The 27,340-nt window shown below is 48.6% G+C and overlaps 1 protein-coding gene across 1 annotated transcript in view; it reads right to left on the reverse strand.

Moving 5' to 3' along the window:
* Positions 1–27,340, reverse strand: part of LOC138817904 (F-actin-monooxygenase MICAL3) — a 158,053-nt gene that overhangs the window by 39,411 nt on the left and 91,302 nt on the right. The window contains exons 18-21 of the mRNA XM_070008675.1: positions 25,800–25,888; positions 24,373–24,460; positions 6,941–7,136; positions 1,649–1,914 (exon numbers count right to left, since the gene is read on the reverse strand). Coding sequence (XP_069864776.1) covers positions 1,649–1,914; positions 6,941–7,136; positions 24,373–24,460; positions 25,800–25,888 — 639 coding nt within the window. The remainder of the gene's footprint in view (positions 1–1,648; positions 1,915–6,940; positions 7,137–24,372; positions 24,461–25,799; positions 25,889–27,340) is intronic.

Raw genomic sequence — 27,340 nt, forward strand, 5'->3', positions numbered from 1 at the left:
ACAGGAAGGAGGAAAGAGAACAGAAAGCAGAGTTATCTCCAGCGGCCAGCAGTGGGGTCCTGTCACTGCCCACAGGTGTCCAGATCCTCACATCCGCCCAGAAGACACACATCACAGGCTTGGGACAAGGGCTAGCCCGTGAACACACCGAGCATGGCTGGACTATGCGACACGTACTTCTCTGGTTGAAGCTCATTTTCTGCAGGCCTGATCTTGATACTGGCTCTAAGAGTAGGCAGTTAACTCCACTTAAGGGGGCCTGGGGAAGGTCCTGGAAGACTGAGCTATGTGGGTCCAAAGATAGCAAGCTTCAGCCCTCACTGGAGGCAACGATATCCACAATGAAGTGAGTTCACAAGGTACTTTCCTGGGTGTGAGCTGGGAGCAGGCGGGGGGTAGGGGGCAGCCCTGTGTCTGCAGCATGTGCTGCAGATGTGGCTGGGACGAGAGGACCCCAGGCCCCAGCCGTGGTCTCTGGCTTCTTGTGCGGACCCTCATCAAGTCTCAGGAAACTGCATGAACGCAGGGCCTGAGCCTCCGTGGGCTACCCTCGTGGCACTCTGCACGAGGCCTGGCGGAGTAGTTCCCGAGGGTTTTCTAAACGCCCCCAGGGAGTGTAACCCCTGGGCAGGCCTTGGTGTCAGGGTGGTCCCTCTCCAGAGATCACTGTGTGAACACGAGTCCTGCCGGAGAAAGGCTCAGGCGCTGAGGTGCCAGAGGGAACAGGTGTCGGGTGGGCCTGGGCAAGGAGCACACTGGATTCAGGAAAAACAGAGAGGCAACCTCACTTCAACCCTCCACCACACCCGTGCCTCCAGACTCAACCTGCTCTGCACAGAAGGAAGGAGTAGGGCTTGGAACCTTCTCTTTGGTTCTGTGCTCCTGCAGAGCAAGAACAACCCTCCTGGGGCGTCACATCTCTACCTGTCACCCACGGGACCTCCGTGCCTCCAGGACAGGGAAGGAATGTTCCTCTGTCCTCAGGTTTTCCCCTCACAGCCAGAGAGAAGGAGGGAATGGAAAAATCCACCACAAGAAGCTATCTCAGAAGCAATCAGAACAAGTGCACACTGAAGATGCTCCTTCTCCACCAGCTCCATTGTGACCACAGATCCTCTCTGTCCCTGGCACTGAGGCCCAGTAGCCTCAGCTTTCAAGACAGAACCAGAGACTCCTTTAAAGAGCTAATTTCCCTCCCCTTAGGAAAATACATTTCACTAATTGACACTATGGGGGGGCGGGGAGACAAAGGAGGAAGCAGGAACGAGTATCCTAATGTAGACGAAGACTTTGCACTGGCCCCTGGCTTCCACTTGCAGTTAAAGTACAAAGGTGCACAAGGGACATTATCACATTGCAATGTTCCGCCAGACACCCGTATCTCCTCTGCTCTTGAGATCAGGGAGTGTGGGAGGGGGAGGAGGGGGGGGGTCTTCCTGGCTCTGAGATCAGGAAGTGTGGAAGGGGAGGAGGATCTTTCTGGCTCTGACTTAAGATAGGGGAGTGGGGGCAGGGGAGAACACCATCTCTGGCTCTGAGGCAGGCAGTCAGTGTACAGCGAATTGTGGCTGCAGCCACTGTGCCTGTTAAACTCACACCTGGCTCCAGGGGAGGGGGTCAGGGCTAGGAGAAGGGAGTATTTTCTGACCTTCACTGGATTCTTCCTCCTCTTCATCATATTCTTCTTCCTCTTCTTCATAGTCCTCTTCCTCCTCCTCCTCCTCCTCTTCCCCCTCCTCCTCTTCCTCCTCAGGCCCAAAGCTCTTGGAGGCCTCCAGGTCCTCCTCACTCCTTCCTTTCAGAAGAGCATGGATCCTCACTGCCTCTTTCCAAGGAACACCACCCAGGTCAGAGGTGGGCAACTGGTCTTCCTCATCATCCTCTTCTTCCTCCTCCATCTCCGACTCGGAACTGCTGTGAGGAAGGACCACATAATCCAAGTGAGGGGTTACATCACACGGAGAAGGGAAGGCTGGGAGCAGAGGTCCAGCCGAGTGGGAGGGGACGCGAGGTAGGAGGACGGGGGTAGGGTACACAGCCCAGCCTGTGGGCACAGTGGCCAGCAGGCCCCACCACTGAGGGGTCACAGAAGGCCACAAGAGCAGAGCAGGGGCATAGACTCCTGCTACGACCTCATGACCCTCAGTACTGAGGAAAGAGAGAATGTTTTTTTTGCTCTGGCCACTATTTGGTGGAGGGAACTCAATTCTATTCTACTTAGGTTGGCTAGAAGCCTCTCATGAGAACCATGGGGGTACAGGCATGCACGGGCAGTCAGGATGTATGTGCGTAGTGAGGAGCACAGAGGAGGCAGCAGCCTGATTAACGTGATGGTGATCCTTGAGAGCCCAGTCCCCCCCCCCACTGCCGGCCATACAGACGTGGGGCCAGGGTCCCATCAGGCAAGCAGGCCCAGCACAAACTCCCACCTGCAGGCCACACAGACGTGCGGCCAGCGTCCTGCCCACCAAGCAGGCCCAGCACCAAAACACCGGAAAGATCAACCCCTGGGCCACCCTGCCTGACAAATAGCTCTATCCTCCACTCTGGTTCTGTTCACAGAAGAGGCCAGCTCAGGCTGGAACAGAGCAGCACTTTACAAGAACACCTTTCCCTGGCCCAGCCCTGGCTTTCAGGATAAAGCACTTGACCTATGGAGATGGGCCCCAGGGGCATCAGGCTCCCTGGTGTTCTGTGAAGGCAGGGTCCTCTGCACCAACATGCAGCTCCTCACAGCCCAGCTGTGAGCACACAGAGTCAAGGACAATGATGTGCACTACCAGGGCCACTGGTTCTGTGTAGGGAGAGTCTGACTGTCCCAAACAGGTCTGCCCTTGTCCTCAACGTAGGGGAGGAAAACGCCTGGCCCCCTGGGATTCTGTCTAAGAGGACTGCCTGGGACCTTGGGTGGTAGTAAGTCTAGTAAGCAGATGCAAGTGAAGGCTAGCCATATCCCACAGTCTTACTTTGGGGGAGGGAACTGGACATACCATAAAGACTGACGCTGTGATTTGGTATGGGTTCTGAGCCAAATGGTACCGGCCAGAAAACTCCAAGCTCCCAAGCCTGGGTGGGTATACTCAGCCCACACTGTCGCACACTGACACCAAGAAAGCAACACAAGGTCCTGGTCCCACTTCGATAGAACACTGGGAAGCTCTGGAGTCTGGCAGTTTGCTCACACACTTCTTTCCTTGGCTGATTTTTTTTTTTTTTAAAGCCGGCTTCTTTCCCTTGTAACAAGCCACGGCCACGGTGTAACAGCTCTTGGTGAGTTCTGTGGGTCCTTTTCTAGACAAGGGTCGGGTCTGAAAGTGGCTGGGGAAACTCCTGAATCTGTGGTTGGTGTCACAAGTGACAGCAGACTGGCCCGCTGGACCACATGACCCCAGGGGTGACTATTATGCTCTGTGACCCACGGCTTTATTTTTTGCCAGTCCTAGGGCTTGAATGCAGGGCCTGGGCACTGTCCCTGAGCTTTTGCTCAAGGCTAGCACTCTACCTCTTGAGCCACAGTGCCATTTCTGGCTTTTTCTGTGTATGTGGTACTGAGGAATTGAACCAGGGGCTTCATGCATGCTAGGCAAGCACTCTACCACTAAGCCACATTCCAAGCCCCAATGACCCATGACTTTCTTACCACCTGGGTCTTGGTTATGCTATGGAGGTCAGGGATCACTGACGTTCATCAAAGTCTCATGATGTACCCCAGGATGGCCTGCAACTCTCAATGATCCCTAAGCGCTGGAGTTATAGGTGCACAGAAAGAGCACGCTGAACGCCCACCGCAGCTAAGCCAGTGGATGCAGGAATAAGAACTGACTCCCTCCTGCAAGCTGTGGCCTGCCTTACTCATTTAGCCACCCAATTATAATGTGCCCAGTGTCCTCGGCTTACAATACACTTACTAAACACCCAGGAGTAAAGGCAAAGATGACAGGGGCAAGATGCATACTCTCAGAGGGGGACAAGGCACAAACACATCATGATAAGTCAGGTAAAGGGGAGGAGTTGGCGTCACAGGTCATGAATGAGGGATCTGAACCATGGAAGACTTGGCATCTGTGTTCGATCATGTTTCAGCATTTATTTATTTTTGGGTCGGTTGTGGGGCTTGAACTCTGGGCCTGGGCACTGTCCCTCAGCTCTTCAGCTCAAGGCTAGCACTCTACAACTTGAGCCACTGAGCCACTTCCAGGTTTCTGAGTGGTTTATTGGAGATAAGCACCTCACAGACTCTTGCCCGGGCTGGCTTTGAACCTCAATCCTCAATCTTAGTCTCCTGAGTAGGATAATAGGTGTGAGCCACTGGCTCATGCCTGGCTTAGTATTTTTTTTTTAAACTGGAATTATGTTTGCTCTTCTTGAGGGTAGTTTGCTTTCTTTGAATGGATTTTGAATGGATCTGGTATGTGCCAGGTAATATGGTTCAAAGATAAAACCAGGTCAGAGCTGCAATCATCTTAACCCTTTGCCTCTCCTCCACAGCTGAGTGTCCGCAGGCTTGTTTGGGTAATGGTAGTAAGCCAGCAGGCTGAGCTGCACGGCCCCAGCTTTCCGAGAGAAGGGAGCTCCTAACCCGACCTCTAGCGGCTTTATGGCAGCTCACGGACTGGAGTGTGAAGATGCGAGAGGAAAGGTCAGCCCTCATCTTTCTCTGTAAGCGACAAGCTCAGAGGCTCTGCCATTTCCTGGCGCTCAAGACAAGCAAAGCAGCCTTCCTCTGTGGGCAGGGAGGTCTGGAATTTGACAAGTGGTGCCAAAGACACTGACTTAGAACCACCCTGATCCTCCAGGGCCTCCGTCCTGAGCAGCGAGGGCTATAGGCATGATCCACTGGTGCCTGACTCAGCTTACAAACTATTTTTTTCCTGTTGTTGCTGGTCCTAGGGCTTGACCTTGGGGCCCTGGCCATTGTTCATTGTTCCTGAGCTTTTGGACACAGGAAGTTGAGCCACTCTACCACCTGAACCACAGCTCTACTTCTGGCTTTCTGTGGTTCATTGGAGATAAAACTCTCATGGACTTTCCTGCCCAGGCTAGGCTTTGAACCATGACCCTCAGATCTCAGCCTCCTGAGTAGCTATGATCACAGGCATGAACCATCAAGCGCCAGCCATCAGCCTAGAAACTCTGTGAGGAGAATCCCTACAGGAGAAAAAAAAAGCATCACAGACAGCCTAAAGCACTCTTAGGTTCTGGGGGGCATCACTGCGGAGGGAAGCTGGCAGAGGATGGTGAGGAAGGCTATGCCTGAGGGGGCTCTGCCTGGGGTTCCCCCTGAAGTTCTCTGAGGCTTCTCAAAGGGAAACAGGACTCTAATCAAGGACTCTGCGAACTGCTGTCCTGTTCAGCCAAACACCAAAGTCCCACCCACACTGAGACCTCATGAACACTGCCAAGCAGGTAACATCAACCAGTGACCTTCACATGGGTGAAAATCAAGCATGTGCTCAGCCACTGCCTCTGCTGGACAAGGCAAGACAGGGGAAGGACAGGCAGGAAATCCCATTTATTCACGCTCTGCCACACATGATGATGCCATCCGGTTGCGGGAAGCCCATGGAAATGTTAATCTGTGAACACTAAAGCACTTACAGCACCCGGCACAGCACAGGCCGCCTTCTTTGCTTTGAGCAATAAGGGAAACCAATATTAAAACCACAGAGGTTGGCTGGGAATGGGGATTAGTGGTAGATGCTTGCCTAGCCTGTTCGATTCCTCAGTACCACAGACAGAGTAAAAGCCAGAAGTGGTGCTGTGATTCAAGTGCTAGAGCGCTAGTCTTGAGCAAAAGAAGCTCAGGGACAGTGCCCCGGCCGAGTTCAAGCCCCAGCACTGATGAAAACAGAAACAAGACAAAACAACACCAAACCACAGAGTCAATTTTCCCTGGCCTTGGGCCAGGAAATTTAAAAATGCATCCTCTAGAGTCCTCTAGAAGACAGGCTCCACCCAGCTTGGAAGGAGGGTCAGGAGGCTGCTGAGTCCTGGCGCAAGGTGCCTGTGTAAAGTCAACCATGGAGCTGATCATAAACATGATCAAGAATGTCTGTAAAAGACAGCCATTCCCACTCCACACCTTAGGGGAGGGCCCAGGAACTGCTTTTGCACCAAATGTCCCAGTGGTGTTTACCATCAGGAAATCTGGAAATCTTGCAGTGGCAATTCACAAATCACCCAAGAAATAAGGAAAAAATGAAACTCTTTTGTGTCTTTCCAGGCTGGTTCCATCAGTGTCTTGGCCTGGCTACCCGCTGCAAGCCCTCAAGGGCTGCAGGCACCGTGAGCAGACCACAAGGAAACGCAGGCTGGAGGGCTGCAGGGAGATGCAGGCTGCAGGGAGATGCAGGCTGCAGGGAAACGCAGGCCGGAGGGCTGCAGGGAGATGCTGGCTGCGGGGAAACGCAGGCCGGAGGGAAACACAGGTCAGTGCAGTGACTGCTGACTGTGTATAGGTTACAGGTAAGGCTACTGACAGAGCAGGGAAGAGCAGATGAGACCGCAAGAAAAACAGGAAGAACCCTAGGCTTGGACCCAGAAAAACTGAGATAGGAAATCAGTTCTATTCCTAGCTCTGCCCACTTCCTATGTAGAGGGACAAAACCTCACAAGCAGAGGATGATCGAAGCACACAGTCAGCACCAGGCAGAGAAGCCCGATACCATGTACTGTTTTAGAACCATATTCCTATTTCCCCCTCTAGTCGTCACACCAATTAAGTGAGGAAGGAGCTAGCATAGGTTTCATTTTACAGACAAAGAAACTGAGGCATAAAAAACGACAAAGTTTACCTACAGCTCCATTGCTGGAAAGTGTCTGAGCCAGGATTTCCACACAGTCTGGCTCGGATTCCATCTTTAAGAAGCTCCCCGGCTGCCCTCCAGTGAGGTGGTTTTCATCTGGGGACCCAAGAGCCTGGCAAGCCACGGGCACTGACCTGCTGGCCACGTCCTCTTCGGTGCCTTTGTCCAGCACGCTGCTCAGGTTGTGCTCTGCCTGGGTCTCCTCGGGCACCTCCTCCAGCTCCTCGGCCAGTCTCACAGACCGGCGGTAGTTCTCTAGCTCGATCCTCTCGGGGGTGCCCCTCAGCCTCTTGGCGATGCTAGGCTCCTCCAGGCCATTCACACCGGGACCTGAGGGACAAACACGGAGGCCCAGTTCTGAGGATGCAGCATGGACCAGGACTCTAGCCCCAGGATGAAGGATGTATAGAGAGGAAGGAGAGACCATCTAGGCACCGAGGCACTGCCCTTCACTAAAATGAAGACAGGACCTCCATGAAATCTGAACATCCGGCCACTAAAAGTAAAGGCAAAAGCAAACAAACAAAAAACTCCATGGATTTGGTAGAAGCTGGGAAAGGAGGCTGGTAGGAGAGGAATAAAGATCACATGTCCACGTCTACTTTCTTTTCTTTTTTCTTTTTTTGTTGGTCATATGGCTTGAACACTGGGCCTGGGAGCTGTTCCTCTGCTCTACCACTTGAGCCACAGCACCACTTCCAGTTTTCTGATGGTTTATTGGAGATAAAGTTTCACAGCTTTTCCTGCCCAGGCTGGCTTTGAACCAGGATCCTCAGATCTCAGCCTCCTGAGTAGCTAGGATAACAGGTGTGAGCCACCGGTGCCTGGCCACGTTTACTTTCTGTATCACCCCTGAGCCCCAGCCTGATTGAACAAAGCCAGCAACAGTCAGGGATGACAGGGGTATGGGAGACCGTCAGGTAGCTCTTCTCACTACTCAGAAGGGAACTACATAGCTCTAAAGTCACTGCCTGGGGCCAAGTTCTTCAAGCAACCCAGCCCGAGCGGTCTGGGAGTGGGGCAAGGTCTCTGCCTCAAGTCTGGCTGCCTCCCTGGAGGTATCTGGGCAGCTGTTTGACTGTATTCTCACACTAGACCTGCCTATGCCACTGGGCCAGATTCATGAAAACAGTTTTTGTGAACAAACACACCACACAGTTATTTGTTCAGTAAAGGACCGAGCCAGGCTTGACTGAGTGGCATGAGTGATGGACACCTAGCACTGACGTTTTTTCCTCTGTAAATAAACTGTCACCTTTGGGCAATACTCAGAAATCATGGCAGCTGGGCACTGGTGGCTCATGCCTATAATCCTAGTCACTCAGGAGGCTGAGATCTGAGGATCAAGGTTCGAAGCCAGCCTGGGAAAGGAAAGTCCGTGACACCCTTATTTCCAGTTAACTACTAGAAAATCAAAAGTAGAGCTGTGGCTCAAAATGGTAGAGTGCTAGCCTTGAGCAGAAAAGCTTAGGGACAACACCCAGGCCCTGAGTTCAAGCCCCACGACTAATAACAACAAGAACAACAACAAAAAGAAACCACAGGAGTGCCCTGCCCCCAGTATTCCTTTGTCCGGTGGTCTGAGCATCTGTTGTTGATGATCTGTGCCTGTCTATTTGTATACCAAAAGATAATTTTTTAGAATTGTTATTCCTATTCTATTGTTCCTTTGTACATTTTTCAGTTCTACCATAGACTTATAGTCTTTTTTTTTTTTGGGGGGGGGGTCCAGTTGTGGGGCCTGAACTCTGGGCCTGGGCACTGTCCCTCAGCTCTTCAGCTCAAGGCTAGTGCTCTACCACTTGAGCCACAGCGCCACTTCCAGCTTTTTTCTTTCTGCTTATATGGTGCTGAGGAATCGAACCCAGGGCCTCATGCATGCAAGGCAAGCGCTCTACCATTGAGCCACCTTCCCAGCCCCTCATAGTCTTTTTTAAAACTTAAAAATATTGTGTTTGAGACTCCTATGTTTCCCTTAATCTAGATCAGCGCCCTGTCTCCTTTCTAGACCATTTCCCTCTGATCTCCATGTCAATCACCCCAGTTTGGGCTAGAAGCTCCCATTTTCCTCAGATGTCCCTCTCACTCACCCCAGTTGGGGTTGGAGGCCCACATTCCTGTCTGATGTCCCTATCTCCCCAGCTTTGCTTGAAAACCCCAGTTGATCCTGCAGTCGACCACTGTAGCATGACATGATAGAGAGGTACAAACTCCTCCAGGAACTGGAAGAGAGAAAGAAATCAGAAAAAAAACTATATAACTGGGAGGGAAAAACTGGGAGAGTGAGGAGAGTCATTATCTGACTTATGTAACTGTAATCCTTCTGTACATCACCTTTATAACAAGAATAAAAAATTATGTAACTACTCAGGGTTCATACGGTCTTACGGATTATGATGCCGACCTCCCAGGGTTATTAGTATGAATGCTGAATGAAATTATAAACATATGGACACATTGTGGAGTGCAGACTCGGCTCCACTGAGCCTTTGTTACTTAAGTCTTGTACACAGGTGGTATACTGTAAAGCAACACATATGACATCCAGTAGCAACTCGTATAGACCTCTGCAGAAGTGTATGTGTGGTCTTGGCTTATTATAGACCACAAACATTATCACATGACAGAGACGGGAGGAAGCAGAAATGTGAAGGAATATAACATGTACTTGTGTTTAGGTCTTTCTGGGCTTACTAGCAGGGGTTGAGAAGCAGAAAATCAGGTGACAGCGGGTCAACGCATGGTCTTGTGATCTGTCCAGGGAAGGTTTATGGTTTCTGTGACATTCTAAAGCAATAGCAATCATATGGGGTTTGGGCATGAAATGCCACACCAGGTCCCAGGTAGACCTCTATTAAAGGATAGGAGTTGGAGTATTGTTCAGCAATGACTGGCAGGTTGCACAGATAATGCTCTGGAGGCCTGGCATTTCTGTTGTATACAGGATTTTGAACCTCTCAACGGCATGAGAAAGAGCCCCAGGTAAGTACTAGGGTAAAAAGGTGGTGCTAGAGTTACAGGAAGATGATTTCAAGTTTGTAGAGAAATTTTCCCTGGACAGAAGGGTCTACAAATACAGGTGTATGCCTGGTAATGAGTTTACCTGAGCCCTGGCCTACCAGTGCCTAGACCGCCCATCTGTCATTTTAAACATCCATACTACATTCTTTCATACCAACGTATTTTCAATATGAAGGATGTAAAACCTCACAGAACTGTCTTAGAGCAGAGAATCCGGCATGTGGAACAACAGACAGTCTACCTTCCTCCCAGTGTTTTTTTTTTTTAGATTGCCCAAGGCCTGCAGACAAGTAAATCATCAAGCATCAGAACTTGGCAGTCCAAGCCTGAAGCTCTGGGAAGGAGAAATGTTGATTTAATTCTGGGCTTGGCTACAATGAACAAAAAGAAACCAGAAGCACTGAGAACTATCCAGACCATTCATACATGAAGCCCCTAGAGAAGGATGTTCTGGCCACGAAAACCGCAAGAAGGCTCTTGCTGGAGATTTTGCAAAAACTAAGATAGAAGGTTAGGGGGTAGCACAAACCTGCAATCTCAGCACTCGGGAAGCTGAGCAGAAGGACTACAAGTTTAGAGTCAGCCAGAGCTAAGACAACAACAAAACACGGTGGGGAGTAGAGCTGCCTCTGTCCAATACACGTCCACCCGGGCAGTTCCCACACCTCCAGCTCCCCCTTGGCTGTTAGCCACAAGGGAACGCAGGAAGGCAGGGTGTCTGAGGGCTCATTCCCCACGGAGGTGGAGCAGGAAGGCGGTCCTCAGATGAGGCGAGGCCAGTTCCTACAATCCACCCTAAGCTTAACATCCCCAACCCGGGACTCTAAAGTACTCTGGGGGAAATGCAAAAACAAATAAGCAAGGGGTTCTGGGTCACACTGGCCAGACGGGTGAAGACAGACTCAGAGAGCAGAAAGTGAGAGTGAGGGAGGCCTGGGCAGTGGCCACCTGGCCCTGCTTCAGCGGATAGAAGAGCCTGGAGGAGATAAAGTTACTGGCAGTTGACGTGCCTGGCCATGCTTCTAGTCTCAGCTGCCTAGGAGGCTCACGTGCGCCCAGGAGTCTGAGTCCAGCCTAGGCAACACAGTAAATCCTATCTAGGGGGAGGGGGCCCAAATCACCGGCAGGAGCTGGTTTGGAAAGGCAAACAACTAGCTGGGTCAGGCGGCTGGGTCAAGACCCACATAGCCCCTGCACTCCACACGTCTCAGTGTGACTACAGCTGCATAGGGACTTTCCAGCTAAACGCGGAATGAAAGAACTTGGGATAATTTCCAAGGCCAATACATCACTAAGTAAGTCAGGGCGGGCAGAGCTCAGGGCATGGGGAGGCCAATTATAGCCTCACACATACCAGAAGAAAACAGCTCCCAGGATCTGGGCTGCATCCTAAATAGGAAGAAGGCTCTGGGCTTGACCTGAGGTTCTGCCCGCAGTAAGCTCTAGACATCATTCTAAAAGAATGGGCTGGGAAGGTGGCTCAGTGGTAGAGCGCTTGCCTTGCATGCCTGAGGCCCTGGGTTCGATTCCTCAGCACCACATAAGCAAAAAAGAAAAAACTGGAAGTGGCGCTGTGGCTCAAGTGGTAGAGCGCTAGCCTTGAGCTGAAGAGCTGAGGGACAGCGCCCAGGCCCAGAGTTCAGGCCCCACGACTGGACCCAAAACAAAAACAAAAAAAAACAAAACAAAAAAGAAATACTTTGAAATAGGACAGCCCTCAGCTGACTCAGCCCAGCTGCCAGAGCTTTATTTGTTCTGCCTGGTTCCTGGACAGACGGAGGGATGAAGAGGAGACAGCACAGCATCTCCCAGGGCGTCAGTGGACAGCTCTCCTCCTGCATCCATTCCTGGCCTTCCTGCAGTGGCAATCGGACCCCAGTGCTTAGGTCACTTCAGGGTTTGGGGCACATAAGAGATCATGACACTTGAAAACCTTATTCTCCTCTACTCTGAATGATTTTCTGGCCCATTTTCTTTCTTTTTCCCTTAAAAAATACTTTAATCAACCAGGTGCCCGTGACTTATGCCTGTAATCCTAGCTACTCAGGAGGTTGAGATCTGAGGATGGCAGGCAGTTCAAAACAAGTCTGGGCAAAAAAGCCTACGAGATTCTTATCTCCAATTAACCAGTAAAAGAAGAGCTGGAAGTGGAGATGCGGTTCAAATGGTAGAGCACTAGCCTTGAGCAAAAAAGCTCAGGGACAGCATCTAGGCCCAGAGTTCAAGTTCCAGGGCTAGCATTAAAAAAAGAAAAAGACACATGCAGAAAACTAAAAGTGGACCCCAGCCTATCACCATGCACCAACATCAACTCAAAATGGATTAAAGACCTTAACATTAAACCTGAATCTCTGAAACTACTGCAGGACAGAGTAGGAGAGACACTTGAACTAATAGGCACAGGAAGGAACTTCCTGAACAGAGTCCCAGGGTCACAACAAATTGGAGAGAGACTCGACAAATGGGACTACCTTAAAATAAAAAGCTTCTGCACAGATAAAGCTATCGCAACCAAGCTAGAAAGACAACCAACTAATTGGGAAAAAATATTTACCAGCAATATATCAGACAAGGGGTTAACATCCTGTATATACAGGGAACTCAAGAAACTAATCCCTCCCAAACCCAACACACCAATTACTAAATGGGCAAGGGAACTAAAGAGGGACTTCTCAAATGAAGAAATAAAAATGGCAAAGAAACACATGAGGAAATGTTCATCATCCCTGGTGGTGAAGGAAATGCAAATAAAGACAACCCTGAGATACCACCTTACCCCAGTCAGAATGTCCCACATCCACAAATCAGCCAACGACAAATGCTGGAGGGGATGTGGAGAACGAGGAACGCTATTACACTGCTGGTGGGAATGTACACTCATACAACCACTTTGGAAAGCAGTCTGGAGGGTCCTTAGAAAGCTAAAGATTGACCTCCCTTACGACCCAGTCATACCACTTCTAGGCATCTACCCTGAACAACAGGAACCAATATACAAGGACACGTGCACCTCCATGTTTATTGCAGCACTGTTCGCAATAGCTAGGATATGGAAACAACCTAGATGCCCCACCACAGATGAATGGATCCAAAAATTGTGGTATCTATACACAATGGAATATTATGCAGCCATTAGAAATGACAAAATAATGGCATTTGCAGGGAAATGGATGGAGCTAGAAGGAATCATGTTGAGCGAGGTAAGCCAAGAACGAAGAGACAAACAGTACATGGTCTCCCTGATAAGTGGATGATGAATCCAAAAGGTTAGGTGATATGACAAAACTAACAGGACTTAAGAAACAAAGAACTCCCACTCATCTGGTTGAACCACTACTAAATATCCCCATGCTGCTGATCACATATATGGTATATAACATATGAGCACCGTTATATATTACAGACTGTGATAGACAATTTGCTCCAGGAAAGTTAGAATGAACTTGTGACTTTAAATGAGCATCATTATTCCACAATACTGTGAATTTCCGGAAATTAAGTAATCACTTAATCACGATCAAAAAAAAAAAAAAAAAAAAAGAACCTTGGGGAAGGGAGGGAGGGAGGGGATGGTGGGGGGAAAACGGTGGAGGGGGTAACAATGTTCAAGAGGAAGTGGAAGTGTACTCATTGCCTCACTCATGTAGCTGTAACCCTCTGTATAGTATCTCTACAATAAAAAATTAAAAAAAAAAAAAAGAAAAAGATTTTAATCAACATATAAGTTATGCATACTTATGGAGTGTAATATGATAATTTAGTACACGTAAGCTTTGTATTATACATCGCTTTTTTATATATACATAGAATCAAAGTAATCAACATTTCTATCTCATCAAAATGTATCCTTTCTGTGTGTTAGAAACCCTGGGACTCTTCTAGTTATTCTGAATATATGATTTAGTGTCTGGTACAATGACCCTACCACGTGGTGCTACAGAACACAGGTTAACCCCTTGTCTCAGGTGCTTTGATTCCTTTTATTTGAGCTCCTCATTGCTCCTTCCTCTAATGACTAGTCTACTCTCTACTTTGATGAGTTCCACTTTTTTAGCTGGTAAAACTTTGAATGAAATCGGAATCTGACAAACATGTATGAAAAGGAACAGTGGGTCTTTGTTTGGTGTGCTCCACCTATACAGGATGGACGCTGAGCCCATTTACTCCATTACTCAATCACCTGCTTTGGGCCAGGTACTGTGCCAGGTGATCAGCAGAACAGAGCAGATTCTGTAATCGTTGGGCTCCAGTGACCTGAGTTGGGCTGGTCACAATACAGTGAGGAATTAACTTGGAAATCAGGATGGTGTATACATGTAATCTAGCAGTAGGGAGGCAGGAAAAATGAGAGTTCTAGGCCAGCCTCAGCTATACAGTGAGATGCTTTCAAACAACAAGTTCCCAAAAAAGTTTTTCCTTAGCTGTCTGAAACAGAGGACCAGGCACACCTGGGGAATCTTGACATATGAAGCTATGCCTCAGGGGGCCCTCATCACTGGAGTTGGGCTGGACAGTATGGCCTGGTATCCGTGGAGGACCCAAGCCAACTGCAGCAAGAGGAAGTCATTCCCAGGCATGTTTTAGCCCCTGCAGTTTGCGTATGATTAGGTACTGACTGGGAACCACCAAACTGGCCTTTTCTTATTTGCACCTGGAGTTATTTGCCACTCTGCTTGTCTGGGCTCACATTTTTCTTTCTTTCCTCCTCCCCCTTCCTTCCTTCCTTCTTTCCTTCCTTTTGCCTTTCTTCTTAATTTGCTGGTCCTAGGGCTTGAACTCAGGGCCTGGGTGCTGCTCCTGGGCCTCTTTGTGCTCAAGGCTAATGCTCTTCCACTTGAGCCACATCTCTACTTCCAGCTCTTACTTTACTGGTTAAGTGAAGAATATCATAGACTTCCCTGCCCAGACTGGCTTTGAACTGTGATCCTCAGATCTCAGCCTCCTGCATAGTTCGAATTACAGGTATGAGCCACTGGCACCCGGCTCCACATTTTTCTTTTATAGTTTATATATTTTTCTTATTCTAAGAGGGCATCAAACACTTGCAAGTACCAAAGCAGTGTGGTCACTAGCCAGGCAAGGTTATTTCTGCCCCTGTTTCTTTCCCCCAACAGAAGTCTTCTGTGGTTTCCTATTAGCAGGGTCTGTGTTCACAAAATTGTCCTCAAATTGTACAACATGAGGCAGGTAAGGAAATGCATCAGAAACTGTGATAGGTATGCTACCTATGCTGGCCACAGAATTGTCACATTCCTGTCACCCTGTAAAAGTTGACCGTCCCTTACGCAAACTGTTGGGACCAGAAGTATTCTGTATTTAGGATTTTATTTTGGAATGTGCATATTCATGAGATACTTGGGGTAAGGAACCCAAATCTGAACGTAAGATTCATTTATGCTCCAAATCTACTTTACATATTATAGCTTAAAGGTAAATTTATGCAGTATTTTAAAATAACTTCCCAAAAGACAGAATATTTCATGCTGTGGGATTTTCTACTTATGGATTACTGGTACTCAAAAAGTTCCTAATTTTATTTATCTATTATTTTTTTCCTGCTCATACTAGAGCTTCAACTCAGGGACTTTTTTTTTTTTTTTTTTTGGTCAGTCATGGGCCTGAATTCTGAGCCTGCGCACTGTCCCTGAGCTCTTCAGCTCAAGCTAGTGCTCTACCACTTGAGCCACAACCCCACTTCTACCTTTTTCTGTTTTTGTGGTGCTGAGAAATCAAACCCAGGGCCTCATGCATGCTATGCAAGCACTCTACCAAATGAGCCGCCTCCCAAGCCCCTCTTATAGACTCTCACGGGTTTTGTTGTTGTGGTTGTTGTGTTTGTTTTGGGGTGGCATGAGGATTGATCCCAGTGCTTGCTAGGCAAGCTCTCTACCACTCAGGCCACACCCATAGCCCTTCTTCACATCTCTACAGAGCACTCTGTCTTGCTCACAGGCCTGAATAGAGCCTCAAACCAGAGGCTCTGCTGAAGAGGGAATGGTTGTGTGTCTGGTACACAGGAGAAATCAGGATAGATGCTGAATAAAATGTTTTGAATTAAAGAATAGGGTGAAAGTTTAGATCCTCTGACTAAGCTAGAACAATACTTCAGTACAATTTTAAAAAATCTAATTTCCTCATGTTGACATAGAAAACTTTAAGGCCATTTAAGGCCATTATGTCTCTCCAATAAATAGCTTGGTGCAGCAAACAACCTCAGGAACACATTAGAAATACCATCTCTACAAAAAGGACAAGTTTGCCAAGCAGTCATCACTTCCTAGCATGCAGGCAAAGAAACCCTCTGCACTCAGGTCCTCAAATGATCTGAGGTCAGAGAATAACGGTAGTTCTCACCTCACAATGGAGAAGCTCTCGTGCTAGAAGTCAAGAGGAAGGAGAGTGGTGGAAGGCAAGAGGAAGTGGGCTTTTTCAAGGATGCCTGTTTTTTTCTATCTATTCCTTCTGTGCTGCTAGGATTGAACCACAGGCCCAGCGCGATGGCCCCTCTGGGATCCCAGACTTGGGCTAGGACTTCCCAGAGCCACCTGCTTCCTTCCTGAATCCCAGCATCACTGTGCCTTGGCCAATGCCCACTCCCCAGGGAGGGTCAGAGAAGAGCAAAGCAGGTCACTGGCTCTGTCATCTACACCAGACTCAACTCTAGGGGAGAATACTGGCTTTTAAAACAGAACCTGCTGGCCTGGTCTCCGAGAGGTGCAATGTTGGGAGAGAAATTGCAGCTGGTCTATCTCCAACCTGGTCTTTCTAGAAAACAAGAGAAACAAGATAAAAACAAGCCATTCTATCCTGCGATTATCAGTGCCAGCTACTCCGTGGCTCACAACTTGGGTGTAGCCCATGAAATTGAGAAGATTCAGATTCTTAGCTCTTTTCTCTAAGGTTTAGTCTTTCCAGTCACACAGTTGTCATTTTCGGGTTTGAATTCCGAGTAGGCTATCAAGTGCCAAGAAGTCTCCTTTCTCTGGAATTCCCTTCCACGGTACTTCTGGCTTCCCTAACCTTGAATGAACACGAGAACTACATGAAAACACATTCATGCAGGCCTCTGCCAATGAAACAAGCCCTAGTTCTGCCACATGGTTGGGGAAAACCAAGACCAATAAAGCCCTGTAGCATCCTGAGGTCCTTGCCTGACAATCATCTTTAGTAACCAGCAGTACTGGTCACCTGTAGACCCAGAGCCCTATGCTTTCTAAGGAGTCCCCTTTCTCAGAGCACTGGACAGGTCAACACCAGGCCAGCCCAACCCTAGCATCCAGACAGCCTCAGGGTCTGGGGATGGGGAGACATCGACTATGAGGGCCTGAGTTCTGGTGACAGAGAGGACTTCATATAAAATAATTACTCAGGATCAACAATAGCAAGCAGGGACCTAAATGAAATCAGGTAGCCTTTCTATGAAAGGATCGGTAATTTTGTGACAAGGAAGCATAACGGATATTTCGCAAAGAAAGCACTCAGGTAGCATCACACTTGGGACAGTTTCATAGGATGAATGCACAATCACAATGGGCTGAGTATGGGGAAAAGTAGAGGTAAAAAGAGCATAAAATGCCAAGCGAAATTGTAAAGACTAATTATCCCAGCATGGCCCTTAGAGAGTACAGCAGGACGGGGCAGGGCCCTCCATTCCCTTTGTACACGCTTCTGTGAGGGGGCGTAAGCCTTCCCCTTCGGGGAACATTCTGCCTACACCTGTGCATGCAGCTCACTGTTGAGGAAAGGCCATCAACCCCAAGGCAGGGCTGAGTCAGCCTCACTTAGGGCTTAGCTATTGGTGGCTCAACCTCCTGTGTCACTCACATTCAGCAGATGTTCCCAAGCTGGTTATGTGATGTCACAGGAAGTAAAAGGGAGGCAGTGTTCATGTGACTGCTAACACCCGGAAGGATGTGAAGAGTGACCCACATGCCTGGAGGCCCGCCTTTTTTCCCAGGTGTCGGCATGGAAGGCACCTCTGTGCAAACCCGCCCCCTACAGGCCCTATAAGCAGAGGCATAGCAGTCTGGGCAGAAGCCAGAGGCGGCAGCAGTCCCCGGGCTTGTTAGGCAAGAGCACTGCAGGGTCCGCCCTGTTCATCATGACTAAACTACTTGCTGGTACTTGCTGGATACTTGGTTGAATGTGAGCTGTGAGGTAAGACAGAGTCTAGAGTCTTGGTGAGGTTTAGGAGCCTTATTAAAGGGACTTGAGTTCAAGGAGGATTCTTCCTGAACTCTACCCCACCATTAGGGTTAGGCAAGCTCCTCCAGAATGTTTTTCTTTCATTACTACCTCAGGAGGAATACGTCTGGGGCCCACACAGTACCGTCCTGTCCTATATTTCAGTGTGAATATAGAGGAGTGGCCTGTTTCCATGGCCTGGTCTTCTGTATCTGTGCCACAGTGTTTTTACTTAGGGAAACAGAACTGCCAGGGAAAGTATGGGAAAGGGGAGGGAGGAGAGAGAGAGAGAGAGAGAGAGAGAGAGAGAGAGAGAGAGAGAGAGAGAGAGAGAGAGAGAGAGAGAGAGAGAGAGAGAGAGAGAAGACAGAGAGAGAGAAAGAGAGAGAGAGAGAAAGACAGAGAGAGACAGAGACAGAGAGACAGGGAGAGACAGAGCAGAGAAACAGAGAGACAGAGAGAGGATCTCAGGTAAGTTTGAGAAAAGAACAGAGTTCCACAGGGAAATCTGCAGGGTATTCACAATGGATGGTGCAGAGTCACACCAGTTATGATGCACTTTAGTATATTGTCATTAGAGAAAAGCTCTCCTCTCCTTCATCACTGCAAGATGAGAAAGCAAGAGCAACCAAGGGTTAGAATTTGAAAATCATATATATGTATCAACTGCCCTTATAATTGGCTTCTGGTCCATTTTAGATCATCAATTACTGCAACACATTCACGCTCTTTCTCCCTCCTTTCACAGGCACCAGACACCAACTAATACAGAGAAGGGGAGGACAGCACATGGGGATACATGAGTAGCTACGGGAGGTCAGTAAGTCTGGGCTGGGATAAATTCTCCCCAGACTACTCTGAGGGCCAACAGGGGGCACAGCTAAGAGCTGCTTGGGGCCCAGGTTCTTAATGTGGGGAGTATGCTATCTAGAACGACAGGGCCTCTGCTGCCCCAACTCCTCAGATAGGCCTAATTGCTGCTTCCCAAGCTCCAAGAGGCCTGTGAGGCCTTTTTCTTTTCTTCTTCTTTTTTTTTGGTGGTACTTGAGATTGAATGGGTCCTCATGCATGCTAGGCAAGGCCCTACTGCTTGAACCGTACCCCCCGTCCCTTTTGTTTTGTACTTTGTCTTTGCCCTAGCTGGAAAATGAGTGTCCTGTTTACCCACTAAAGTACTGTACTCTTTCTGCCCAATTAGTATTGACGTTGGCCTTAGACCCATGCAGTGGACACTGCAAGAGCAGCCACCACTGCTACGGTCAGGAGTCGTGTATGTAAGATGGGAGAGTCTATTTCTTAATATAGGTTTGTCCCTCCAGGCTTGACAGTGGCCAGATGGAACTGAATGCCCTAACTCAGTGCCGGGTACCAGCAAAGGGAGGAAAGAATAAGAACTTTCAGCACAGTCATTCCGCTTGAGGGCACCCTAGGAAGACCGTCAAGGTAGAGGGAAGACATACAATGGGTCCCCACTCCTGTCTAGGGACACACAGGCACAGGGGCGTCTTTCTCCTTCTTCTCTACTTGCAGTTAATTGTGAAGCAGAAAGTCCTGCACCATTTCACCCCCTGCACAGGGCCATTTGTTACCGGGACTCTACATGTTAGGTACAGGCAGCTTAGTCTCCACAGCCCTCTGTATTTTCCCGCCCTACAGCAGAAGCAAGGGCTCTGAGGCATAGAGGCTTTTAGGCCTACACCCCAGACTGGCCGGAGCTTCCCCTTCCCCACCCTCCAAACAGGAAAAAGGGAAGGAAAAGAAAAACTCAGAAACCTGAAGATTGTTTGGAATTTATTCTCTTAAATAAGAATGCAACATTTGTTTAAAAAAAATAAAAAATAAAAAACAACGCACAACACTTTGGTTTCACAGTAACGGCAAAAACAAAGTTATACAATTAAATAAAAGACTCACAAAGAAACACACCAAAAACTCACAACAGCGTAGGTTAAAAACAAAGGCAAAAATAACGGCATTAGGGAAGGTTAGAGTAGACAGGTGAAGTCCCTCGGCACAGTGAATCCTCCCTCATCCTGGCTTCTTTGTACCGTAGCTACAGTTATCAGCTGCTGTCTTCCCTGCCTGCCTCACCCAAGTGAATGGCCCAGGAGAAGAAGGTGAACCCCTTAATTCACTGGGCAGATCTCCCAGGGCACGGTGCAGCCCCAGCAAGGAGGGCCTAACGTCCCACCGACCTACAGGAGACAGCCAAAATACAGTAAACATCGAGGACCCTGGATAACGGAAATCATGAACTCAGGAAAGCCAGTGCGAAGCATCAAAGTAAATGGGAGAGAAAGCGGGATGCTCCACTTTTCTGTGTGTGGATCACTGACCGCTCCCTGCCCCAGGAAGACTCCTGCTTTCCTTGTCTGCTCTTTACAGTCACCTGAGGTTGGGCGCACTGATCATCTTCTGTGAGACTCAGCCCTCAACGTTTGCACCTCCACACTGTGCTCCCTTGAAATCTTGACGGGAGCATGGAGCTAGGCCACAGCCAGTTTCCAGGGTAAAAGCTCAGCCATTTCCAGACCAGCAAGAAGCTTTGCCTCTTGAGAATACAAATATCCATCCATGTGAAAGCAAACCTATACACATAGATGTATGTGTATTATATAGATATGTATGACTATATAAATATTTACACATTATCACCAACCCAAGTATGGCTCTTAGAAAGGGTTGGGGAGATAAGCTAGAATGCAAAATTCTCTCTCCTTAATTTTCGATAAGTGACAGTAAGAGGACAAGCCTGGAGAAGCAGTAAAAGATTTCCTCACTTTCTTTCATTGGAAAAGAACCCCAGGTTAAATGACATTCCTGGTACCATGTGGCCATTCTGGCTGGTGTGGGCAATGCCTGTGTTTCCTAACATCCAGTTCATGATACAAACATGTACAAGGTGTCTGGAAACGGGGAGCAGGTAAACTGCTACTTAATTCTGAGGCTTCTTCAAGGAAGACAATCTTCCCTGCAGACAACAGACAACCAGTGTGCTCCTCCCTCTTGCTCTCTACCATCTCACTGCCAAAGTTCTTGGATGCTGAGCTTGGGAAGCAGCTTGGTTACCTTCCTGTAACACTTCAGGAGCCTTGTTCTTTATTTCTGGTTGTCTGCTATCGGAGGTAAAAAGCGGGATTCCTCTAGACAAATAGAATACAAAACACTTGCAACCAAGGGTAATTCCCATGTGGGATGTTTCTTCCTCTACCTGTTGTCTAAGCTTTCCCTGAACTCGGGGCAGGTACTATGAGGCCAGGGTAAGGAAATCTGTGCCAGGTCCACTAATCCACAGCAATGAGCTAAGAGGGTTGGAAACAAAGTATTTACAGGTTTGAGAACAGAAGAGGATTTCTATATTAAAAGCACATAACAAAAATACTGTAAACAGTGTACCCCAAACACTAGATTAGACAGCACTTACAGGTTAGGTCACCAAAGAAAGACACTTTAAACCAGGCCTATACTAGGTTCTTTTAACTTGTGGATAATTCTTTTTCTTTTTCTTTTTTGTTTTGATTTTGGGGTTTCTTTTGGCAACTACAGTTACAAGGGGGAAAGAACATGAGGGAGAAGAGATAAACAGCGCGGAGAGAAGGAGGCACAGAGCCAGAGCCTGCGGGGTCAGTGCCTCTAGAGTCCTGCCTCTTCCTGCTCCTCCCGTAATGTGGCTCTAGGCAGGACTGTTTGTCACACAGCACAATCAGGTTCGTTCACTCAGGCCCTTTACTGGCCTGGGGAGCAAAGGAGGAGCTCAACTGGATCTGGTTAGTGACCACTCAGTGACACACATTCTGAAGCCTGAGTTTTCTGAAGCTTTTCTGGAAGAAATTCTAGTTAAGCAATCTAAGCTTTGGTTTGGAATTTTAAAAAGCAACTCTCTAGCCAATGAGAAAAAGAAACTGGTTTCATGATAGCTACAAGCTATCACTACAGTTTTGTTCCTTTTCTATAGCTGCTGCTGGAAAGTTAGCTCACAGGGAGACATGTCAAAGCCTTGTGGCGTAGTTAGTACTCAGAGCTCTAACTGCACAAGCTTGGGTCTCCAGAGTCAGACAGTCCTACTTGCTCTGACCTTTTCTTGTTTAGAGGGTACTTTATGCTTGCCTAGATCGCCTCATGGGTTCAGGCTAGAATACTTTGGGCTGCCATATCTTGAACACCTTGTAATAGACAAGCTACGTTCTAACTCAGTCTATGAGCACCACAAGAACAGAAATACCCTCAGGGCTTTGATTCCTACTTGTTTTGATGTTGATCACATTGACAACTTTCATTTTCTTTCCTTGCTTTGTAAAGCATTCTCCTTCTCTATGGGACTCTTAAAAACTCCTTAATATGGAGTTCCTAAAAACCTGAATTCCATTATGCCTTCAGTTTAGACAGGCAACCTAACCAAGACCGGAAAGCAAGCACATGTGGCTATTCAAGAATGACCTAGGACTGGGAAGGTGGCTCAGTGGTAGAGCGCTTGCCTTGCATGCCTGAGGCCCTGGGTTCGATTCCTCAGCACCACATAAGCAGAAAAAAAAAGCCGGAAGTGGTGCTGTGGCTCAAGTGGTAGAGCGCTAGCCTTGAGCTGAAGAGCTGAGGGACAGCGCCCAGGCCCAGAGTTCAGGCCCCACGATTGGACCCCCCCCCCAAAAAAAAAAGAATGACCTAAACTCTACTAAACTCTTTTTAGAGAATGTTCTGTACGCCTTACTCAAGAAGAAAGTGTGACTTCTTTGAGTTGTTTTACTGAGTAGCCGGGTTCCTCAACAAACTCGACCGCTGGGATTCAGTGGTGCTCCCACCTGATCAGATGCACACTCCCGGATGAAGCCAAAGTCCTGTCTAGATCCCTGGGACTCTCTCTGCCAGCAACGCCCCTTATCGGAGGGTATCAACTATGGAAGGCTGTCAGTATCTCACGAGAAGACTCAAAGGGCTTGAAGACTGTTCAAGGGTAAAGGTCATTTATGGCTTAAACACAGCTATCAACGGTTGGCCCTGCATACAGGACCCCTAAAAAAAGCCTAAGAGTACAACGGATGCTGGAGTGCAAGAAGACAGCAAGGGCACGTGTGCCAGAAGATGGTTCACCAGAGGCTGAGAGAGCAATGAGGGCACGTGTACCGGAACACAAGGCCACCCGGAGGGCGACGTCGGCTCTGCCTCTCCAGCAGTAAAGCTCTGCCCCTGGAGCTCACACCCAGCCTTCAGAACAAGTACCCCAAGGCTCACGCTAGCTCCTTAGTGCAGGAAAAGAAAATAACTTTGGGGACCACTCACGTGAAGGCTGAGAGAATAATTCCCTTTCTGATCATGAAAATTCTACCACTAGCTCTTTCTCTACAGTTTCTGGCACGTGGCAGACAGTCCCTAATTTTTGTGTGAGTTTTTAAACAGCTGCTTAAGGTGTATTTGCTGTGAACAAGAGGACATCTCAGCTGTGACTGTGACTGTGCTGTGGACACCTGGGACTCCATGAGGCCCTCAGGACCTCCCAGCGGTGTGGATCGATAGACATACCTCAGTGTGGACGGTGCTCACAGGTCAATTCTATGAGGAACAGAGGCAATTTCAAGGGAAAGAAGCAACACAATATTCTCCACAGGCCTTGTGCCATGAGCCCTTCCAGTCCTGCAGTACCCAGAACAACCGTGTTTTTTGAGGTAGGGTGGTGCAATTCACCTCCTAATGCAGGAAGCAGTAAAGACCACGCAACAGAAAGGCCTTGACTCTCACTGGAAACTGAAAATGATCTGAGGTGGTTAGGATGGAGCCTATGCCTTTAACAGTCACAGGTCACAAACAAGAGCAGTGACAACTTATCCAGACACCTAACTAGGGAATGGATGCAAGAATTCCAAGCTGAGATGAAGATGAATTCAGACTTACATAGCTCTGCGCGCTGTCAAAGGGGTCCTGTGCAGGGACCACAGGGAGGCCCGTTACTCTGGGTACTTGCTGGACTGGCAACACAGCAGCCTCTTCTGGGTTCCTATCTCCCTGCAGGGTCTGGCCCAACCCCCGGCGGTGTTGAGGAGGTGGGGGAGGAGGGTGCTGTACCATACTTTGAGACTGAATACGCATCCCCCAACTTGGGTGACACTGTTTACCAGATGGCAGTGTCACTGGCTCACAGCTTGCCAGTGAAACTCCCCTCGGATCTGCACCAGCACCTCCGACAGGCCATAGAGAAAGGGGACTCCGAATGCAAGCAGCTGACACATAAAAAAGGAGTCCAAAGGGTTCTGGGCCACTTGATACCCAATTGAAGAAATGTTGCTCTGGAGGTGCTGGCTCATACCCTTGGCCTTGTCACAAAGGCCAAGAGAGTGACGTGCCACCCATCCAAACAAGGAAGTGAAGCTACCTGGAGTTCTCTCAGCTGAGCTGGCGACGGTGCTGGCCCGTCCATTTGTGTCTGCAGTTGGGCCATCCTGCAGGGTTCCTTTGGCTTCCTAGAAGAGTCCATGAGAAAAAGAAAGTGACACTGATTGAAGCCCTTCAACCTCAGAGGCAATCACCACTCATCTGGTTAGCCTGTCAGTGGAGAGTGGTATTCCTCACACAGTCAGTCTTTCATTAAAGAAATGGGGGCATAGTTCACACAAGTCACTGTGAGTCAAAGTCTAGATCTCCTGAAGTCGTCATTCTTTGGTATGCTGGGAAGTGGTTCCAAGGCTCCCATGGATGTGAAAACCTATGGCTCAAGTCTCTTAAAACAGCATCCTCTGCCAGGCACTGGTGGCTCATGCCAATAATCCTAGACTCAGGAACAGATCTGAAGATAGTAGTTCAAAGCCAGTGTAGGCAGGAAAGTTCACGAGACTCTTATCTCCAGTAATCCACCAAAAAGCCAGAAGTGGAGCTGTGGCTCAAGTGGTAGAGCAAAAAGCTCAGGGACAGACCCAGTCCCTGAGTTCAGGCCCTAGAACCAGCACACACATACATGCAAAAAAAGCCTCCTCCCATAAACTTTAAATCATCTCTATATGATTTACAAATACCTAACACAATGTAATGGTGTGACAACAGTTTCTACTACATTGTTTAGGGAAGAGTGAGAAGGAAAGAGTCTGTATGGAAGTATGTATTTCCCTGATGATCTTCCACCCATGGGTGGAAGCCATGAGGACTTCATGTGCAGAGTGTATCTTTTCCCCCTACCCCTCCACAGTCAACCAAGCTTCTCAAGATGCAGTAAGCAGTCTGCATGCTGACAGACGGTGTCCATGCAGTGAAGAGTACTCAAGTCACCTTGACAGAGAAAGAAATAATGGGCTCAGACAAGTAATTCACAACCAGGGACTAAATGGCTGGCAGATACAGACTGCCTGCAGTCACATTTCCTCCTCAGTGGAGGGCAAGGTTGGTGCTGGCGCCATCTGCTCAACACCTGAGGGCAGGGCTGAAGAAAAGGGAGGGATCCCCTCAGGCCGATACTTTCTGCACCAGAGCTCTAACCATGTGAAAAGGAGCAAGAGGGCACCCTCCAATTCGAAAGGATGTATCTTTTACAGAGTGAGCAGGAAGCAGGATCAGTAGAATCAAGACTGTTCTTACAGACTGAGGTCATGGATCAAGTGGTAAGATTACTTGCCTAGCAAGCTGGGACCCTAAGTCAAAGCTCCTAACCCAAAACCCTGCTTGAAAAGCTAGCTCCCTCCCCACACTTCAACCACTCTAATCCCACTGAGGACATCTCCTATTCCAATTGCCACCAGTAAGCAGTGGCGGGTTCCATCCTGATGGGGTACCTACGGCTTCCCTACCACTTGTAGGAAGAATCGCCATTACCTTTCCAGACGGAGGAGCCACCGCTGGCCTCTTCCTTTGTGCGTAGCCAGAGAGTCGGTAACAGTAGTGTGGTTTACAGTAGAACTTGCCTGCAGACAAAAAGAAGCAGGGGAAAAGTAAGCAAGACCCTGCAGTTGTGATCCCAATTCACTGGCTTTAGCACTCTTCTGCATCCCCTCCAGCATTACTGACAAGACCTCCCTGACTGGCTTGCTGTCCGGGAGACCAGCCCTCCCTCTAAACTCTGCTTCCAGTTCTTCCTCCCTTGCCCTAAATCGGGAGATCCTTCCCTTCGGGTGTATGAAGGCCATTGAGCTACCACCCAATCAGTGTCCAGAGCAAAGAAGTGAGGCTTGCACGGCAGGACCAGCAAACAAAGTGGCAGTGTGTGAGGACAAAGACGCGGTTACATGGAAGCGGGGAGCTGCATTTCTGGGGAAGGCAAGAATGAATACTAGTGCCTGGTGGAGGCGTGAGGGCTGCAGGAGCCGGGCAGCACTGGGCACTGACTCTGATGGAATCAGCCTTCTTTTCTTCTGTCCACTAGCTAGCACTGGTCCCACAGAGGTTAGAATTCCTTAGTGTGCCAGGAAAAAATAAATTCACTCTACAGTGGATTATGAATCCAGCAGAAAGAATAAAATAGAAAAAGCAGGGTGTGATATGGAATACCTAGAACTTCCAGCCACATCTGTATGTGTTTACTGGACCCTAATGTAACATGGGTTTCCTCAGAGGGTGTGGTTAAGAAGGTCTGAAAGCCACTGATGCTGGCCTTTCCAGCATCCCTGGTGTTGGAATTAACTCAGTCACTTTCCTGGACTTTGTCTTTACTCTCACCTAAAGAGCAAAGCTCTTAAACATTAGATCCTATTATAGAAATTGCTGAAATGGAATTATTCCATGTCATCCTCTCATTTGTCAACAGTGCTTCTTTGATAAATGAGTAAATGTAAAGAAAATAAAGAGAAGTTGGTATTCTTTTTCCCTGTCCCTGGTGATCAGATCATTTTTCTTCAAAGCAGCTGACTTGCTCTTTTACCTGCTTTTTCCTGCCTGGGTTAGTCAGCTTTCCACTGCTGTTACAAAAACCTGAGAAAAATGACTTAAAGCCGGGCGCTGGTGGCTCACGCCTGTAATCCTAGCTACTCAGGAGGCTGAGATCTGAGGATCGCGGTTCAAAGCCAGCCCGGGCAGGAGAGACCGTGAGACTCCTATCTCCAATAAACCACCAGAAAACCGGAAGTGGCGCTGTAGCTCAAGTGGTAGAGCGCTCGCCTTGAGCTGAAGAGCTGAGGGACAGCGCTCAGGCCCAGAGTTCAAGCCCCACGACCGACAAAAAAAAAAAAAAAAAAGACTTAAAATATGCAAGTTTACTTGGGCTCACTTTTCAATCCGCAGTCCTTGTCAAAGACCATCATGGGGGACGGGTGATGAAGCAGAGCTGCTCCCCACAGGACAGTTAGGAAGGAATCACAGTCCTTGTCATGGACACCAAGGGGAATACAGATAAAGAAGAGCTGCTCCCCCTAGGACTACCA

This window comes from Dipodomys merriami, unplaced genomic scaffold, assembly GCF_024711535.1.
Source record: "Dipodomys merriami isolate MVZ:Mamm:240054 unplaced genomic scaffold, mDipMer1.0.p SCAF_703, whole genome shotgun sequence".
In the NCBI taxonomy this organism is placed as follows: domain Eukaryota; kingdom Metazoa; phylum Chordata; class Mammalia; order Rodentia; family Heteromyidae; genus Dipodomys; species Dipodomys merriami.